The following is an 18,563-nucleotide window of genomic DNA, read 5'->3' as shown; positions in this document are numbered from 1 at the left end:
TTTTATTGTCATCATTATTTTGTGGATAAGCTGAATATGTAAAGTCAACGGATAACCTAAACTAAATTATGACTCAACAGTGCCTGAAAGAAGAGATTTATGAGGTTATGAATATTGATTTAGACACAGAACAGCAAAGGAAGACATAGAAAACAATGATCACAGTGATCTAATAATTATTTTTCAAATCTGCTGCTTTTATCCTTGTGCAATAATGACAATGAACAATTATTCTTGCTTAATTTCCCACTATAAAAAATACCTGTATTGTTTGGTGTAAAATACATTTTCCATCCTGTGTTTCCTAATTTCTAATAAATTCCTATAATTACATCCAACACTCATGAAACAAACAAACAGATAAGCAACAACACGTTTCAGCTGTGAATATCTGTTTTATTTCATGCCAGGAAAGGCACAGTCATACACTGAATCCAACTGTTTTGATAGGCTATATAATGTTATATGCATCTACATTCAGGCAGTGCATATATTATGATTCTCATGAATAAATGCAACAATAACATTAACACATTTTTGTTAACCACAAAAAGATATAGCACATATGAGCACTGACAATTTGTATATGCACACTTTTAGCATAGGAGGAAGTACATGTGCACCCTGTAGTCCATACAGTTTTACTGACCTTTTACACCAAAGAAGATGTACAGTACATCAAATCAGCAGCACTTGTTGGTTTTTGGAAATTTCACAGAGAATATATAGTGTTTTAGAGCCGTCAGTACCAAGTCTGTTACATTTCCACTCTGTTTCTATTTTGTTCCAGTTGCATAAAACCAGTCGTGTTGCAGCAGCATTCTCTGAAAATGCATATAGAACAGACCAGCACGGTGAGCACAGATTTCCCACATTTTAAGAGGACTTTCTCCTTTGGCTGACTCGTGTGTGATTTTTTACCACTGGACACCCAGTTTCAAATCCACCGATTTATACCTTCTTCTATACTCAAAACAGTGAACTATCCAGTCAACAGATGAGCACTGTCAGGGCGCGTATTAGACTGTGCTTTTATTGCACCTTACTGTCCCACTATGAGACAAAGCAGCATCCACGAATGAATGTCTTTCACTGAGCAAAATGACCTGCTCAGTCTTTCAGTCTGACACAAATAGATAAATATAGTGAACCAGAGTAGTAGAGAACACACTCATTTTGCATTTATCAGCTTGAGACACAACAGCTTAAAGCGGTCAATACAACCACAACTTGTCATGGAGGTTGCTGTTATTTCAGAATCAAAATAAATAAAATAATACTTACACATTAAGAGGAACACCCATTTTGTTAAACAGGAGTGCACAGGAATTTTTCCATATATGACAACATATTGAAACTGTCTGAAACAACCCTCATATCTTTTCATATTCTGAACTCATGCAGGGCCTCAGTACTTTGTATCCTTAGGATAATATATAGCATTGAAGAAATGGCTGCTAAAATCAAGGGACAGAACCTTTTGTTTACATCTGTTTTTGCAACCAGTTCTTAGAAATCTCTTACTGAATGTTACTTAATATTCATGCAACTATGAAAGGATGAATTGGTTACATTGTGCTTAACACTGACACATAGCTTTTTTGATTTGGACTTTACATTAGAGTTCAGCGTATGGAAAATAGATCACTGTGATTTGGAAATCTGTCAGCCAATTTTAGTAGATAGCTATGACTGTGAGTGTTGGTGTTTGACAGTGTACACTGCACATTGTATGGATGTGGTTAATAGGTGGCTGGACTGCAAGTGAACTATCTGTCTGTCATAATATAATTAATGTATACATGTGACGCAATTATTAATTACATTTTGCATGTACATTGGTATATATTTAAGGTCTTGAACCCATTTCCCACCAGTATCTGGTCAGTATTTGACAATCACTGTTATCAGTGCTTTTATTTTGTTATAAGCTGTCCTTCACTTCTATCACTGGAAAATCAGATCTCCGATTCTTCAGTTTAATATATCTTATTTCTGTCTATTTCCCATTGACAGCAAATCTAAAATGGACCCAACCACAAGTCCATCATTTCATAAAGGCAGGACAAAAATTCTGCAGTACTTTACAGAATATTCAAGATAAAAGCGAGGAAATTTTGACACCGTTTCCTGGATTTTATGCCTTCTTGTAATAGTTAGTTCTTCACCACAAACCTTTCATACACAAATCATGAATAAACGGTCCCTTTGACCTCCAGGTATTGTGTCGTTTTGCAAAACACGATGCAATGGAACACAAACTGGTATCAAAAAGCAAAGCAGAAACTGACTGTGTATTTGCATCCGTTCTTCTCATCAAATGTTCTTTCCTGCTTTATCTTGGAGCACCAGTAGTCGTCCACATCCTTAAGATGTGGCCCTGTTAATAACAGCTCTCAGCCTAGGAGCCTTCAGAACACGCAACAACTGCCAAAAAAGGCCCTCTGCTTGGTTCTGTGATAAAACTAGACTCCTGGTTGGTTATTTGTCCATAACCTTATTGATTTTCAGTGTGTGAAGAGTGTCACTGACAGCAACTGTCTTCTCTGTGTCTGTCTTGCTGCTGTCTTTTCTGGACATGTCAGGCTCCCATAGAAAGAACTCGTGGAGGAGGGTGTTGACGGTGTCAGGACACTCCATCATGACCATGTGACTTCCTTCCTCGATGACTTTTAGGAACGCAAATAGAAGGATCTAGAAACAGAGCCAAAAATTACAGCTGAGTATTATCATATTTAGTACCACAGATCAAATAAGGCATAACATATTAAATATAACAAATCAACTATGAATATATATATAAGTATGAAGATGTATTGTACCTCTGCCATGCGCTGGTCCTCATCCATGGGCACAAACTTGTCACACATGCCATGAACCAGGAGGATTGGCACAGTGAGCTCGGCATGGTAGACCTCATCCCCTTCAGGCCAGTACTGACCACTCATCATGGCTCGCAGGACAAATGGAGAAACATTGAAGGCATTGCCCTGCTTCAACAGCTGCTTTTCTTTGGCACCCTGACGGGCAAATCCAGCTCTAGAGGTTAGAATAAGAGAGGAAACGTTACTTGAAAATATTGTAAGAGTGCTAGAAAATAGTGCTCGTTTCATTTTTAAGTCAATTTGTGACATATTTGAAATATTTCGACTGTAATATTTCCTTCTTTGAGAAAAGTTACTGTGGTACGTCACTCTTTCTAGAGTCAACTCTGCCTTTGTATAAATGCAGATCTTACTTGAGGAAGCTCCAGGCCAGACAGGGAGATAGACAGTGAAGGACGCAAGATGGCAGCTGGAAGATGGAGCAGAGGCTGGGCTCCAGAGCTGTGGGACCCCCTCCATTGATCATCACCACCTTATGAACCAGATCAGGATATTCATGGGCCAGGAAGGTGCAAAACGACACTCTGGAAGAAATGTAATGAGATGCATGTTAGCAACATGGGAATCACTGCTAGAAAATTGCTCTGTAGAATTAATTCGCAGACTCTTCCAAATGATTTACAATAAAAATATCTCAGAAATCCTCACCCGTAAGAATGGCCAATGAGAATGTTGCGTTTACGAGCGTATCTCTTAAAGATGGCACGCAAGTCCTCTGCCAGGGCATAAAAGGTATAAGCTGCTGCAATCTGTGGGGCAGTGCTGGCTCCATGTCCTGCCAGGTCTGGGGCAATGACCTCATAGCCCAGCCGAGAGAAGAAGTCCAGCTGGCTGCTCCAAATGTCCAGAGAGCCTCCAACCCCATGCACGAAGAACAGCGCTACATCCGAGTGCGTCCCTTTGCAGCTTGAGATCACCCTCTTTGAGTCGATGACCACTGTGCGTTTGGGTTTGCGACGGCGGCGGCGAGGAGGCGGAGCAGGTTTCTGTTCCCCAGGAGGTGGTGGAACTGGAGGCGGAACAGGGTTAGGGTCTGGGGAAGAAGCTATTTCTTTATAGTCAGCAAGCTCCACCTCTACGGTGCTACAGGGCTCCAAATCCCCATCCTGACATTGCAAGATCTCAGAGTGCAAAACATCCCCAAGATTCTCAATCACTAGCTGGCCGTTGCGGTAGACTGTGATCTTCCTCTTACAGTGAACACTGCTGCTGGTGTCACTGTCATTATTGTCATCTTCAGGAGAGTCATCACAGTCTGCTTCTGTCTTCTCCTTTCCTGTAACTTCCTTTTCTGTTTCTATGTTCTGACGCTCAGGGACGATATGCCGAACTCGCAGGACTCTTCCAGGTTTCACCTCCACAAACTCAAAGCCGTCAGAGGGCTCTGATGACTCCAAAGGCAAGACAAGACTGGCAGCTTTCCCAGTCAGGCAGCACAGTATCCCTTCAGTGATGCTGGTCAGCATGGTGCTTCCCTGCATCACACAGATAACAGATCATCACTGAAATGCTCCATTTTAAACACAGCGAACAAAAAACAAGAAGCAGATAATGTCGATGTACAAAAAAGTACAAAGTGTAAAAACACATTGTATGAACACAGTGGTGGGTACTTGGAGTCGGTTGGCCTACTTTTCAGAAATCATTTGTTCTCCCACGTTCAAACATTTCAAACAATATAAATGTTTGCAATGTTAGCAGATGTCAGCTGGAAGCAATTGGGAACAGCTTGATTCCTACAAAGTTGGGCCCAAGCTGTTTCCTAGCAACAGAGTGAGAATGAAATGGTTATCTGTATCTTTTCATCAATCCAGAGCCAATGTTTAGTGAAATGAAACATAGCAGGAGCAAAGATGCTTTCAGTTTAACACCATGCAAATAATAAGTCCAGCTCCAACAGCAATAAAGCTCCACTAAAACACACTCACCTGGAGGACAAAGCACCTCAGTATTCAGCAGGTTCACGGTGATTAACAAACAGAAAAACAATACTTGCTCCGTACAAGAGTGTCAGTGTCACCAAAGACTGACCATTCACAATCCAAGCCCCATGTTTGCTATTAATATCTGTTCCTTTTCACGTGGTCAGAATCAGGATACACATAAATAGAAAACACCAGTCATAGGGCATGTGTACATGTCTGTCAACTGTATGTTTCCTAACAGTTTCATAGCAGTTTTCATTGGACAAAGATGAAAACGCACTCATTGTTTTCCTGCTCATGTCCAGTCACAACTAAACTGTATTGTAGCAGCGCGGTGCAAACAAAACAGTATTAGTCCTCACTTTTCATACAAACACAAACTGGTTATCTCTAGGAAGCAGAACAGGAAGAGTCTCATCTACGCACACGGCTAAACTTTATTGTTGCCTGTTTAAAGAGACACTGAAACAGCACAGCATGCACACCACTGCTAACAAGACACACTCTAAACTAGAAAAGCACTCGGAGAGCGCATACCTCTGCCATGCCGTTTGTTTGTCTGTCTGTCCGTCTGTGTGTGTGTGTGTGTGTGTGTGTGTGTGTGTGTGTGTGTGTGTGTGTGTGTGTGTGTGTGTGTGTGTGTGTGTGTGTGTGTGTGTGTGTGTGTGTGTGTGTGTGTGTGTGTCTGTTTGTCTGTTAACAGCATAACTCAAAAAGTCATGGACGGATTTTCACCAAATTTTTACAGGATGTCCGGAAGAGTAAAGTAACAATCGATTAGATTTTGGAGGTGATCCGGATCACCGTCTGGATCCAGGATTTTTTGAAGGTTTTTTGAAGGTTGAGAGATGGCCGCCAGGATCACCTCCAAAATCTAATCAATTGTTACTTTTACTCTTCCGGACATCCTGTAAAAATTTGGTGAAAATCCGTCCATGATTTTTTGAGTTATGCTGTTAACAGACAAACAGACACACACACAGACGGACAGACAGACAAACAAACTTCGGTGATTACATAACCTCCTGGTGGAGGTAATTACTGCTCACAAAACAGCATGTGTAGATTTGGTTATTGATAAAATCCAACACAAAATGAATAAACCATTACGGATGTATTTTAATATGGTAGATACTGTATATACATAGTGATGGCAAGTGGATTGATTTTCATTGATTCTCTTTGTTATGGATGATTCGACTCCATACTGTTGCTGGTAAGGTTTCTCCAGACTCAAGCCATATAAAGTGTCTGTACTGAAATAGATATGTATATCATATATCTTTATTTGTACTCCCCTTCAGATGCAAATGAACACATGCAGAAAGTACTACATGTTTTGTTTTAACACCATCACTGTAACCGGCAGCTAAATGAATTTGTTCTCTCAGCTCTGTTCACAGGGTTGGCAATGCACCACTGTCTGAAAATGTGCACAGTGTTGTCAAGTCTTGGTGTCTTCCTGCACTCTTCTTTTAACTTTATTGAGTCAGCAGCATTGTGACCGGCAGCTCACGAAGACCTGGAAACTGTTATCTGTGCACTATTAGCTCCCAGCCAGAATACTGTAGCTCCCTTTGTTTAAGAGTCTAACCTGACCTGACTGCAGTTCAGAATGCAGCTGTTATGCTCCTAACTGATGAAAACGCAGCGCATCACTTCATTTCCGGCTCATTTGCACTAGCTTTTTGTGAATTTGAGTTCAAAATTTTACCACTGTTTACTACTCTGTGTTTATGAAGCCCTCAATACACATCACTGCTCTGTCACTCCATTTTCTGGTCTGAGGCCATGTAGGTCAATGTCAGTTTCTCCATGCATATCTCAGGACTAAAAGTGACAAGGCTTTTTCAGTTTCTCACGCCACATTAAATTCTGTCCCACTATTGGCCATTTTCCCCTTGGTTTTCGTTCTTTGTGAAGCTGCTCTAGTCGTGTCTCTCTTGGTTTCTTTTATCACCCTGCTGTTTCGTACTGATTAGTTGCCTGATTTCACTCAGTCTTCTCTTTCCTCTTTTGCGATTGTAGTTTCACCTGTTTTTCAATCTAGCCAATATGCTTTATCTACCTTAACTAACTCTTCGTTCATTTATATTCACTATTGCATGCGTGTGTCTTCTCTCTCTGGTAGTTTGTGACCTCTCTGCAGGTATTTCTGACTCTGGAGCTGCAAGGGTCTCATCTGTGGTTTACTTGTCTTGTCCAGAGTTTATGTTATCACATTTACTGTCTATTTGTCTTTGTCTTTTGTCTCTTACCTCTATCCTCAACCCCAACCAGTCAAGGTAGATGGCTACCTTCCCTAAACTTGGTTCTACTGGAAGTCTTTTCATGTTAAATGAGAGTTCAGTCCCTCTACTGTTGCATATATACTTGGTCATAGGGAATCACTGGACTTACTGGGTTTAATAGGTGTTAATTAGTAGGGTCTTTACTTTGAAGTCTCCATTAGTCATAATACCATAGGTATACAATAGTTTAGTCAGGTGAACTTGTATTTTATATCATTGTGTAGAGTTTTAACCTTAAGATCAAAGTGACTCAGGTAAATTCCCATCATAAATAATACTGTAGGGTCTTAACATTAATATTTAGACCTGCTGAATAAATTTCCAATCTCATCTCTTCATTATTCATCTTGTTTCCTGAATGAAAAGTGCTTTGGCACATGGCTGTTGTTTCAAAGGTACGACATAAAAAGTTGACTTGATAAACAGCATATTTGTACGGTTTCTTTGTATTTTACCTGCTTCTGGCTCAATACAAAATCAACAAGGTTTTAACAAGAGCTCTGATAAGGTGAATTACAAACACTGACTTGCAGTGCACAGATGGGTGCATGTGCAGGTGCATGTGCATGTTGTTGTTACTGGTAGCAGGATGGTCTCAAGGTCAGTGCAATAAGTGCTATCTGGTTACAACCTGGAGCTGAGTAAAGGCTAACAGACTGAGCTGTCTCTCAACAAACATGAAACTGGAGCATCAACACAAGACACAGTCATTCCAGACTGCAGAAATCAACCGTCAGCCTGCAAAACCTACCTACCTATCTACCTATCTATCTATCTTGCAGTTGTAGCCATCAACAATGAGTCATCAGTCTGGATAAACATCTCCAACCGCCTCAGTCGCACTGATCAACATCCAAATCAGGGACTCTCCTCCTGACCTACAATCCGTCAAACACCCCAACCAGGACTAGAACATGGCTGTGGGGAGCTTCTCAAATCCACAAACCCCCTTAAGTCAAGCGTGCCTAAGGTTACTCAGGCATGCAGGTATTTTGGTCTGCATTGCTGAATACATAGGCTGACATGTCTGCCAAGGCTTACAGTCCATTCGGAACAGTGTGCTGCTGTTGCTGCATTTTTACAACAAGGCTCTACAGTACGGTGCAGTCTGGCGTGAAAGCTGCACGTGAAATGCATAGATTTGCAAAATGAGGCCATTGTAACCTACTTTTTTTTTTGTTAAAAACCCTAAATGCACAAAAGGGATTTCCCAAAGAGCAGTTCACAAACGCAATTATATAGGCTGCAGATTGTTTATATTCTAGGGCATGGTATCCACAATTATAAAAATATTTAGGAATAAATCAGAAGCAGAGTCCATCACAGGCCTCACAAATTGCATAATAATTACTAAACAGTCTGGCTCCCATTATTGCACTGCTTATATTATGGATTGCTCTGTTATTTTTTGCGCTGTCACATCCCAAACACACGCAGCCATCGTGCAGCCACGCAATGATGCTGATGACAATGTGATGCACAATAAACATCTCAGAGAACGTAACGCAATAAGAATCGACCCGCTTACCTGCAGGATTAGTGATGATTGAGGCGATGAGAAACCTGCGCCAGAGGATGACAGTCAAGGGCCGACAGCTGAGGAAAACGTTGCATTTGGCGCAACAATTTGTCTACGCTAGAGATGCTGCAAAACAGCGCGGGCTCCTAATTATTAGCCTCATTGGACTGGCACAACAGGACGCAGTGGGGCTTGGATTGAAAACAACGCGTGCATCCGGAGAAGTGTGCCAGTTGCATTTCATTAAGATACCCATCACGATAACAGACGTGTGTTTTTTTTCCCCCTCCCCTTCCTTTCCTCCCTCCAGCATCCAGTGCGCATCCAGGCCGAACCCTACCCAGCCCTGCTGCCCTTGAATCCGCAGCAGCCACAGCAAGTGTTCCCTTCCTCTGCTGAGTGGCAGTGAGGAGGGCGAATGGAAGGCAGCTCCTTGTGAGAAGAGGCCAATGGGAGAAGCGTGTTTTCTTGTTGCTAAGGCTGACAGAAACGAAAAAAAAATGCGTGCGTGCTCGTGCTCGGTGGGACACAGTGACACAAATGATAAAATGATGGCCCAGCTAATTATCCAAATGGGCTGATCAGGCCTGCCTGCCTGCCCGCACACATGTGTGATCACGTATCCCCATCTGATTTGAAGACTTCTCATCTGTAGCATCAACATGAAGTGAGATCATGTTTTTGTAGGTGCAGCATCACTACAGGGAGGAATGACCTTTAAGTTTAAATGTAACAGACTAACAAGTGCTGTCTGCTTTGAACTGTCAGCAACAAAGTGGTGCACTGGAGCAGTTCAGTACCAGTCACTGGGTAACCAGCTGTGGCATTTGTGGGGAGGAGAGACTGTGAGTCAACTGTCTGTGTTATTGTTTAGGAGCTGCTGTAAATAAGACTGATTGCTTCATCTTTTTGCCTAGAAAGCATTGGGAAAAGGGTTCATAATCAATTAGGCCAACCAGCACATCATGATATACTCGTGTTTGTAGATTCTATATTTTATTTTACTTTTATGTAACCAGGAAGTCCCATTGAGATTAGAGATGTCTTTTTACAAGAGAGACCTGGTCAAGGTAGCAGCCATTGAACATTGAACAAATAAACAATAAAATGGTTTTACAACAGTTCAGAGATCTCTTAGGGAAAACACAAATGACGTTCCTCCTTCAATGTATTCTCTATGATACTCTTAAGCTCATGAATGGATATGAATGTTTCTACTACAAGAGTTTTTTTAAGATTATTCTTTTTTTTTTGTATTTTTAAGAACTAGCATTGCATGAAAGGTCAAATTTTCTAATTAAAGACAAAACGGCCCTCAAATTTCAACTCGCAGGTCTGCAGTAAATCTTGTACTGTGCTCTGTACTTGTTTTTAATTTTCAAGAAAAACCTCAAATGTGCATATTTTCTGTGGGTTTTGGCCTGTTTTTTTTTTTTTTTTAAGAAATTAATCTTACAAGTTGCTATCCTTTTTGCCTGCTTTGATTTTTCTATTATTTTATTTCACTAATTGTTTTTATGAGTTTTGACTTGTTTTTTCTTGCTTTTTTTTTTTTTTTACAGAAATTAATCTTACAAGTTGCTACCTTTTTGTCTGCTTTGATTTTTTTATACTATTTTATTTTGTTTTGATTTTTGATTTATCCTGTCTTGTTGTTTGCAAACATTTTTTGTTGCTGCCTGTCTGAAAACCTGTACAGTAACATGTACATACAATACATCTCTTCACACATCATGGTGTAATATATAGTCTCACTAGTGACATACAGAATTCAAATGCACACACTATTGCCCTCTTATCCACGTACCCAATATATAAATCCTTACATCACAAATAAAGCATTTACACATAAACTTTAAATATTTGCAAGGACTTCCAAGCAAATATGTAGCAGTTGGTGTTCCACAGTGGCATATATGACAAGCATGCTTATATAGCATGCAACAGAAGTGAGCAGACCTATGTGCAAAAACACCGACCAAATCATTTGTTGAATGATTCAAAATTGGATCACCTTTAAATAACTGCATTTTTTCTACGTTGAACAGTAGAGCATTTCATTATATGAATGATAAAAATTCAATAATTCAGACGGACTATATTGAAAATACAGGCCCCAAAGTAGAAATTCAGTGTAACAAAAGGGAATACACTCGTGACCACTGACATTCAAGTTACAAAACCTGTGAACTTTGTCAGTGTTGGACCTATGGGCGGAGCCTATCTGCATATCTGCATCAGTGGAAAAGAGATGCCAAAAGAACTAAAAAAAAAAAAAATTCTAAATGGGAGACTTCACAAATCTGGAAAAGGATACAGGAAGATTGACAACCAACTAAAAATCACTGGCAGAGTTGCAGTGGCATTTGGCCGGTATTGAACAAGTCATAGTACCACTAATCTCCTTAAATGATGCCACAGACAGTGTGGTATTTGTGCAATCTAGCTCTGAAGAACAGATAGCACTTAAGACTTGGCTCAGGGGTCATTGTTGGAAACTGGAGTTTGTGTGATAGCTCAGACAGTGTGTAACATCAACCTCTACGGGCAGTGTCCAAGAAAACAGTCTTGCATACTCTTCAGCAAAAAAACAAACAAAAAAAAACAAAAAAAAACTGAGAGATTAAACTTGGCTAAGGAACATGAAAAGAAACCTGATGATTATTGAAAATGCATTAATCGATCAGATGAGATCAAGTTAAAATTGTTTAGTTCAGATGGGGTCCGGTATGTTTGATGTGAGCCTTTTCAGTACTACCACAGTGAACACACAGTCCCAACACTGAAGTTCATAGATCGGAGTGCCATGTCAAGGGGGTTCATAAGTGCAGAAAGTGTTGGACAACATAATAATAATGAAAGGTACCATGAAAGCCAGTGGATATACCAAAACACTGGCTGACCAGATAACTGCCAAGTTCAAAAACTTGGCGGAAAAGGAATATTCCAGCATAAAAACAATCTCAAGCACTCAAAATTGCACAACAGTTTCTTAATTAGGAAAAAGGGAAACTATGATAAGACCTTTAATCCGATACAACACCTTTGTGGTTTTAATAAGGAATAAGGCAGAGAAACACAATACCTCCAGCCGCTGGAACAAGTAGACTCTCAAGAATGACAGAACATTTTTAGAAGCATTTGTACATTCTTCATTCTCCAGTAAGGGCAAGACCGATTTGTGGCACTGGCAGCTAGCAGTGACACTTTTTGTGGCACCGCTGCGGTGCTACAAAAAGTGTCACTGCACAGTGGCATTAACCGTGGCACCGCTGCCGTGCCACAAAAAGTGTCACTGCATAGTGGCATTAACCGTGGCACCGCGGCGGTGCCACAAAAAGTGTCACTGCTCGCTGCCAGTGCCACAAATCGGACCTGCTGTCTCTCTGAGGCGATTGACTCTGTTATCAAAATAAAGATGTGCATACAAATTACGGCAGAAATAAAATATTTAAATCTCAGTAATTAAACGTGTTCTGGCTTTTGATGCATTTATGTTCTACCATATTAAAAAAATAGCGAAATCATGATTCAGCTCTTTGCCTTATCCTTTTTGTTAGTGTTTTTGAGCAGCAGCAGGTTTTCCGGTGTTCCAGCAAGAAGCATTTCAATTGGCTCACGTCTGAACCAATCACGTTGCTTCATGTAGGGAAGCTGGCAGAGCTGTGACATTCACTGTTCGCATGTCAGTGCCAACTGTATGTCGTTAAATATCTCAAAATGAATACAATGCTGTCGTCTTTCTCCCGACTGAGGGGACTAACTCACCTGAGCAGGTAAGTGAGTCTCGTATTTACATAACGGTAAAACTTACACGGTTTGTTTACGATGCTAATACTGGAAGCTAGCTTAGCATCGCTTTAGCATCGTGGCTACTAGTTCATGAAGGTAAAAGGGCTCGTTGCCGACTGATTAGAAATGTTTATTGGGTAATGGCTAATTCAGTTGGAACTTAATGATCGGTTTTCAAAACAGAACTGGTTGTCCAATTCTGTAAGTTACATTTCCAATGATTTTTCCATTTAGTGCCGAACTGGAAGCTGCAAATCAGATGATAATCCACTTTTAAAACTTATCAATCAGGGAGTAATAATGTTTACAATAAAGCCAGATTCACATTACTTTTGGTTACTCTCGTTTCATGAAGTGTAACACTTGGGATTGCATCTAAACTTAAATATCAGTTTATTCACAATTTATAAATATTTGCATTTCAGAACAGGCTATGTTTTAAAATTGGCCTGTAATGTCCTCTTTCTACGGTTCTGAATGGCTAAACATTTGTGTACAGTCAACTTCCTAGATTTTAAATATTGATCAAGCGATCAAGTCAAAGAGTGTAGTCAGTTCCTTCATTTTGATGCATGAAGTGGTATCATAAACAGTTTTTTCTGTCAAATATCCTTTTATTTTTGCTAAATGAAGTTGTCACTAGGTCGCAGTGTCATGTCTTTCCCGTTAAGCATTTGATTTGAATGGTAAAGTGATACAAAATAGTGCAAAGAAAAGAAACCCACAAGTGTCATCCTTCCGTATACAGAATGGCACAAATTTCAGTCTGCACATAAACATTTCATCATTATGTTGATGATGAAAATCAGTGCACAAGATGCATCCTAACCACAAGATGACAAATGGATTAAAGTTTGAGTGTAATCTCTGCGGTTGCATAGTATTGACATTTGTTATTCACATTTTCATCTGTGCTCTTTCTACAGTATCCCTTCATTGAACCTTGCAGTAACTGGCAACTCTCACCTTAGATCATTCAGCAACTGGATTGTGCCCAGAACGGCTACAACACCTCAGGTTTCCAGATTTGTAGTGCCGCTTTCTTCTCAAGCTGAGGGTTCAGGAGTGTTCCAGCAGCTTCCGTGGCAGTACCAGCAGGTCCGGACCAGGAAAAGAGGCACAGAGTATCAGCCCAAGAACATTAAACGCAAAAGAACCCACGGCTGGATAAAGAGGCTGAGCTCACAGGGTGGCATCGAAGTGCTTTTGCGGCGAATGCTGAAGGGACGGAAATCCCTCTCACATTAAAGGTTCCTTCTGGAAACCTGTAAGACTTTCAAGAAACAGACGCTAGTTCTGAAATGCAGAAGGTGCTTGGCTTGCAGGGAAGAACTTATGCATGGTGATGCTGGGTGTGGCCGGAGGAGAGGAGAATGGATACTGCTGTTGTCTGATGGGATGGATTTGCCTTGAGGAAAAGCAGACCTGGTAGTTTCACCCACCTAACTTGAAGTTTTGGTTAAAACCATTAAATGTCAGTAAATGCTTTTTTGTGAATTCATTTGCTTCAAAGAAAAAAAGTGTCCAATAAAATGATTTTGGAAAACCAGTTGGTCGAGTTGTTCTGAAATGCAAACACTAGATGCAGATTAAATAATAATATACCGTAGCATGCAAAAGTTTCTACCTGTCTACTTTTGTGTAAGTAATTATTGCACACTTTCTGTAAATCCTATAAACTTCATTTCACTTCTCAAATATCACTGTGTTCGTCTGCTATATGATATATTGAACTGAAATTGCTGATCCCAACAACCAGTGATTTATCAAGGAAAATGTTGAAAATTATCAGGGGTGCCCAAACTTTTGCATACCACTGTAGTATCCAAGAGGATTTGTAGATAAAGATTTATTTCTCTGTTGCATTACAAGAGAAAAAAGTTTGATCTGCTGACTACTATGGTTTATTTAACTGGAGGCAGTATGAACTGAGTATAATTCAGGAAACATATGCACCATCTCAAATTTTATTCAGTCTTCAATGTTTTCACTGGGACCAAAAACTAAGTTCTTCAAAGCATTTTAGCTGAATTTTGAAAAATTCATATTCACCCAAGAAATCATGTGTTTTGAATAAATGACCTGGGACAGAGCTGAATCTGAAACATTGGCTTTTAATACCAGTAATCTATCTATCTATCTATCTATCTATCTATCTCAAAAGTGTTAAACAGACTGTGGAGGCCAGGTCATCTGACGCAGCACTCCATCGCTCTCCTTGGTCTAATACCCAGTCTGTTTGGGGTCATTGTCCTGTTGAAAAATAAATGGTCCAACTAAACACAAACCAGATTGAATGGGAAGACGCTGCAGGATGCTGTGGTAGCTATGCTGGTTCAGTGTGCTTTGAATTTTGAATATATCATCAACAGTTTCACCAGCAAAGCACCCCCATACCATCACACCTCCTCCTCTGTGCTTCATAGTGGGAACCACACATGCAGAAACCATCCGCTCACCTTCTCTGCATTACAGAAAGATGCGGCAGTTGAAACCAGACATCCCAGATTTGAACTCATCAGACCAAAGCACAGATTTCCACAGGTCTGATGTCATTTCCTTGTGTTTCTTGGCCGAAACAATTATTTTGTTCTTGTTGGTCATCCTCAGGAGTGGTGTCTTTGCAGCAATTCCACCATGGAGGCCTGATTCACACAGTCTCCTCTGAACAGTTGATGTTGAGATTTGTGTGCTAATTGGACTATTTGAAGAATTTATGTAGGCTTTAATCTGAGGTGCTGAAAACATATGGAATTCTTAAAATTTAGCCAAAATACGTACAGAACTTCGTTTTGGATTCCAAATAACAAATAATTAAACACTGAACATGATATGAAGCAACACTGCTATCTGAAATGACACGAATTTGCCTGAACTCTACACCTGGAGGCCAAACATAGCTATACATGGAGGACTCACTGTAGAAAGTACTGGTGTTGTTTTCATAAGAGCTTCATGCCTCCTCCCCCTCGCATTGGGGGATAGGTCTGTTACATAATCACATTCCAGCCAACCAGCGTGCTGCTTTTTCTCTCCCGTCAAACAGACATCGCTGGTCAACCAATGAGGTGCGCTGGATGTGAGGAGGAACCCGCCCCCGACTGGACGGACAACAAAAATGGAGTTATGAACAAGTAGCAAGTTAGCCACGAAAGGACGTCCAGTTCGGGTTTTTGTGTAATTACACGATTAGTAGTCTTCGCACTGACTGAAGTGACGTGATGTGGTCAAACTGTACGTAGCTTGTGCTTTATAGCAGGCTTAAGAAGCTGTCGACCGGGTAAACAACCCGGTAGCTTGGCTACGACAAAGATAACAAGGCTTAGTAGCTTGCTAGCTAAAACAGGAGCAGCTGCTCGGTTTCACTCACGGTGGTTACGAGTTCACAAACGAAGACAACCGTGACTCGGACAGAAATGGAGAAGGTTGGTCCACACCTGCTTCTTCCCGTAATCGTTTAAGTATGGGTTAAAGCTAAATAGTTGTTTACGTGCTGACAAGTAGGACGTATTGTAAACGCTGGCTGACATCTATTAATACGTTGCCAAGTTAACTCTTCAGGTGTTGAAGGTGTTTCTGTGCTCACCTCTCTATTGTGTTGACAGGGAGAATTCCTGAAGGGACTGCCCGTCTACAACAAAAACAACTTCAGCAGGTTCCATGCAGACTCTGTCTGTAAAGCATCAGTGAGTGACCCTTTTCCTTCTTAAAATACTAACATAAAATCATATGTTTTAAGCTCAATAATGTTACATTTGAATATTTATGTATGGAGCAGTTTAGCTACTTTAGACTAATTTGGATGTAAATGTGGTTTTAGAACCGTCGACCGTCTGTGTATCTTCCAACCCGGGAATATCCATCAGAGCAGAGTAGGTACACAATCAGTAAATCATCTTACTGTAAAGTTATTTGTCATTATTGGTACATGTGGTTTCAGCTGAATTACTGCTTTCGAGTGCCTTTTCCCTTTCTATCTGGCGTAATCCAATAATCTTCTCTGTTGTTTCTCCTTAGTCATAGTCACAGAGAAGACAAACATCCTATTGCGATATCTACATCAACAGTGGGATAAAAAGGTAAAGGTTTAATTCGTGTTCTGGAGGAGAGAGCTGCTGCTAATTGCATTCTCTGTGACAGCCGATATTTTCTGTGTTATGGCCCACTGATTGGTAAAGGCATTTCTTTCTTTCCTTATCAGAATGCAGCCAAAAAGCGGGAACAGGAACAAGCAGAAGGGGAGAACACAGCACCTCCACGGAAAATTGCCAGGACAGACAGTCGGGAGCTGAATGAGGATTCCTAAATTTTCTGTGCTGTCTGTGCTCAGCCAGTAAAGACTGACTAAAAAATGCACACACCGATGCAGAGTATGTGTTTGCAGACCTTGGCACTGAAGCCCACAAGATTCAATACATGTCAGACCACAACTGTCACATTGGTCTTAATGTTTGCAACTGACTTCAGATTTTTTCCTCCTTAACCAAAAACTTTTCCCTTCAGTTAATTTCCTGTTTTCACACAGAATTTTCTGTACTTCCAAGAAGGCACCGCCTCTGCCTCAGAGTTATAGTCTTTGTAGTCTTGAAATACCATACAGCTACCTCCTTCTTCCTCAATCCCTCTGGTTTTCACTCGCTTGTGCTCACATGTTTTCTTTTCAGTATGCCAGGGGTAAAGTCGTTGTTCTTCTGCCGCCACTTAAGAGTTTACAGTTGCACTTATTCATTCAGTCTCTGAGATATGCATGTTTTGTAGCATGTCATTTTGTGTGGCTCCTACTCCATCAGGAATTTTTAGTTTTGAATTAAGTAATGACAGTGGTAATTTAAAAATTTATTTTAGCTGGTCTTCTGTGAGATTACTGTCATTGAAAATAAAACTGCATTGTGTTTGTGATTTAGACCGAATAAGCAATTCAGGGTCTTGATTATGGACCGTATGGAGTGCTGGATGAAATGTTGTTTTCTCCTGATGAATAATAATTTATTGCCTTCAATGGAAGTGAGTGTGTTTCCACAATGTCTGAGTGCCCCTGGGTTTACATAGTTGTTTCAGGAAGATGAATCACTGTTGTTTTGAGTAGATTTTAGCATAGGGATACATTTAAGTCAATACTAGATGCTGCAATTTTTTTTCTACCAGGTCACCTGCAAATTTTGTAGCCATGTTCTCAGTTTGATGTTTGAGCTCACCAATTAATAAGCAGTGTTTGACTTTTTTGGAACAGCAAGGCATGGTATATTATGGACTAGGTGATGACAGGAGGTACTAAAGTGTACATTTACACTTTAGCTATGCTAATGTGTGGGCTACTTGTAAGGACAGCTGTCTGTCCTCACTATAAAGGTGCCATTCACATTTGCACAAATTGAGAAAATGTATGCCTGGAATAAGAAGCTTTCAACAACAGGCCTGAGTGCACAGTGTATTACTGCATGTAAAGTGTCAAGCTCACGCTCAACGCTCCACAGATCTTGTATATTTGTACAGTCTGTACATATATTGTGATTGCCTTGACCTTTTTATCAGGTAACAAGACAAGGACGAGCTCTGATTTTGTCTTCCCCTAGTTAGCCATATTGCTATTTAACCAACTTTTCTTTTACGCTGGAGAGATACTAGTCAAGAGTTTGGTCAAAACAAGGATAAACATTTCCCTTAATTTGCTGAGGCTTGAATTTTGCACTTTCAGGGATAATTTTTTTATTTTTTTTGCAAAGAGTAACCTGCTGCAGTGTATTTGGCACATTTGAAATTTGAATCATTTAAAGCACATTTTTCATGGACTCCTGTTAAAACAGTTCCAGAGTTTTTGTTCAATACATGTTCACTTTGTCTGCTTATGCAAGTCAGTATACACAGAATACACACTTTAAGTTTTTCTAGTTTGAATTAGAGACATGCAATGTTTATTTTCCTGGCTCTTCATAAAAGAGTGTGATAATTCTAATTTTGTCACATGGTTTGTATTCTGTCACCTAATTAAGTTTGGAATGTGTTCATTTTGCTTTGAATCCACCGTGTAAATGTATTGTCAGTTTCAGATCTTGTTCTTGTATAGATTCCTCTATGATGTACAGTAAAAACCTTTCTTTGGATGAAACTGAACTAAATTCAATCCATATTATAACAATATATAATTTTAGTT

The 18,563-nt window shown here is 40.2% G+C and overlaps 3 protein-coding genes across 4 annotated transcripts; 2 read left to right on the top strand and 1 right to left on the bottom strand.

Moving 5' to 3' along the window:
• Positions 1 to 375: 375 nt before the first annotated feature.
• abhd8a (abhydrolase domain containing 8a) lies at positions 376 to 9,019 on the bottom strand. Its single transcript, XM_022200692.2, has 5 exons — positions 8,630 to 9,019; positions 3,534 to 4,360; positions 3,239 to 3,409; positions 2,823 to 3,039; positions 376 to 2,694 (listed from the first exon to the last, which is right to left on the bottom strand). The coding sequence occupies exons 2-5, from the start codon at positions 4,349 to 4,351 to the stop codon at positions 2,482 to 2,484; spliced, it is 1,419 nt and encodes a 472-aa protein (XP_022056384.1). The 5' UTR covers positions 4,352 to 4,360; positions 8,630 to 9,019; the 3' UTR covers positions 376 to 2,481.
• Positions 9,020 to 12,243: 3,224 nt separating this feature from the next.
• On the top strand, positions 12,244 to 13,961 carry mrpl34 (mitochondrial ribosomal protein L34). Of its 2 annotated transcripts, none has more exons than XM_051953223.1 (2): positions 12,244 to 12,396; positions 13,384 to 13,961. In XM_051953223.1, the coding sequence occupies exons 1-2, from the start codon at positions 12,341 to 12,343 to the stop codon at positions 13,658 to 13,660; spliced, it is 333 nt and encodes a 110-aa protein (XP_051809183.1). In that variant the 5' UTR covers positions 12,244 to 12,340; the 3' UTR covers positions 13,661 to 13,961. The 2 variants fall into 2 exon arrangements, with proteins under 2 accessions (XP_051809183.1, XP_022056367.1); XM_022200675.2 differs by having other exon boundaries at positions 12,248 to 12,396; positions 13,339 to 13,961.
• A 1,531-nt stretch (positions 13,962 to 15,492) lies between these two features.
• On the top strand, positions 15,493 to 18,518 carry LOC110955629 (DET1- and DDB1-associated protein 1-like). The gene is made up of 5 exons (XM_022200697.2): positions 15,493 to 15,837; positions 16,018 to 16,098; positions 16,233 to 16,284; positions 16,430 to 16,491; positions 16,614 to 18,518. The coding sequence occupies exons 1-5, from the start codon at positions 15,829 to 15,831 to the stop codon at positions 16,716 to 16,718; spliced, it is 309 nt and encodes a 102-aa protein (XP_022056389.1). The 5' UTR covers positions 15,493 to 15,828; the 3' UTR covers positions 16,719 to 18,518.
• Positions 18,519 to 18,563: the final 45 nt, after the last annotated feature.

The sequence above is a fragment of the Acanthochromis polyacanthus genome, chromosome 9, assembly GCF_021347895.1.
Source record: "Acanthochromis polyacanthus isolate Apoly-LR-REF ecotype Palm Island chromosome 9, KAUST_Apoly_ChrSc, whole genome shotgun sequence".
Taxonomy (NCBI): domain Eukaryota; kingdom Metazoa; phylum Chordata; class Actinopteri; family Pomacentridae; genus Acanthochromis; species Acanthochromis polyacanthus.
This window is presented reverse-complemented; position numbering and strand designations above follow the sequence as displayed.